General features: G+C 35.3%; 1 protein-coding gene across 1 annotated transcript; it reads left to right on the forward strand.

The window, feature by feature from the left end:
- Positions 1-212: 212 nt before the first annotated feature.
- LOC139882630 (uncharacterized) lies at positions 213-689 on the forward strand. Its single transcript, XM_071866914.1, has one exon. It carries the CDS (start codon positions 213-215, stop codon positions 687-689), a length of 477 nt encoding a protein of 158 aa, XP_071723015.1.
- Positions 690-898: the final 209 nt, after the last annotated feature.

Raw genomic sequence — 898 nt, forward strand, 5'->3', positions numbered from 1 at the left:
ACAAATGCAACATAACAGTTTCTTGTTGGATCATGAACTCAGTTTCACCATCAATCAAACCCTCTATCTCCAGATCCAAAATTGCTCGAGCAATGTGGAAAGATCTACAAGGAATATTTTTCAAGATAGATTTCTTCAGAATCTTTGATGTCTAGGAAGAAATTTTCACTCTCAAACAAGATGACCTAGACATTTCTGATTACTGCACCAAAATGAGGACTCTGTGGGATGAATTTGATGATTTAAGGCCAATTCCAGAATGTGAATGTGCTATAAAATATGAATACAAGGCATTGAAGGTTATAACAGAATATTATGAGAATGACAAAATCATCATGTTCTTGAAAGGTTTGAACCCTATCTATGCTCACACCAGATCAACCATAATGATTTTTGATCTCATTCTCTCTCTTCAAAAGGTGTATGCAACAGTTTCTCAATATGAAAGGTTGAATATCTTATTACAAGATGCAGATGAACCATCTATTGTAGCTTTCTCCTCTGCAAAAGGGACAAAGCAGAATCAGAACAACAAGAAGAATCCTAAAGCAAAACTTATCTGCAACCATTGTGCCAAAAAAGGTCATATTGAATCTGAATGCTACATAATTGTAGGTTTTCCACCTGACTTCAAATTCACAAGAAATGCTTCTACAAACTTGTCTGCTGCAATAAGACAACAACCATGACCATCTCACAAGATGAGTATGAATCTCTCAAAAGGTAGGCTCAATCAAACTCTCAGTCTCAAGTCTCTACTAACAACATGGCCAACACAACTCATGCTTTCAATGGATATCAACATGGAACAAAAGGCTACAAGATCCTACATCTAAACAGTCACAACATTCAAGTAGGTTATCATATAGTTTTCTATGAGCATATTTTTTCCTAAAAT

Source organism: Rutidosis leptorrhynchoides, unplaced genomic scaffold (assembly GCF_046630445.1).
Source record: "Rutidosis leptorrhynchoides isolate AG116_Rl617_1_P2 unplaced genomic scaffold, CSIRO_AGI_Rlap_v1 contig293, whole genome shotgun sequence".
NCBI classification, from domain to species: Eukaryota; Viridiplantae; Streptophyta; class Magnoliopsida; order Asterales; family Asteraceae; genus Rutidosis; species Rutidosis leptorrhynchoides.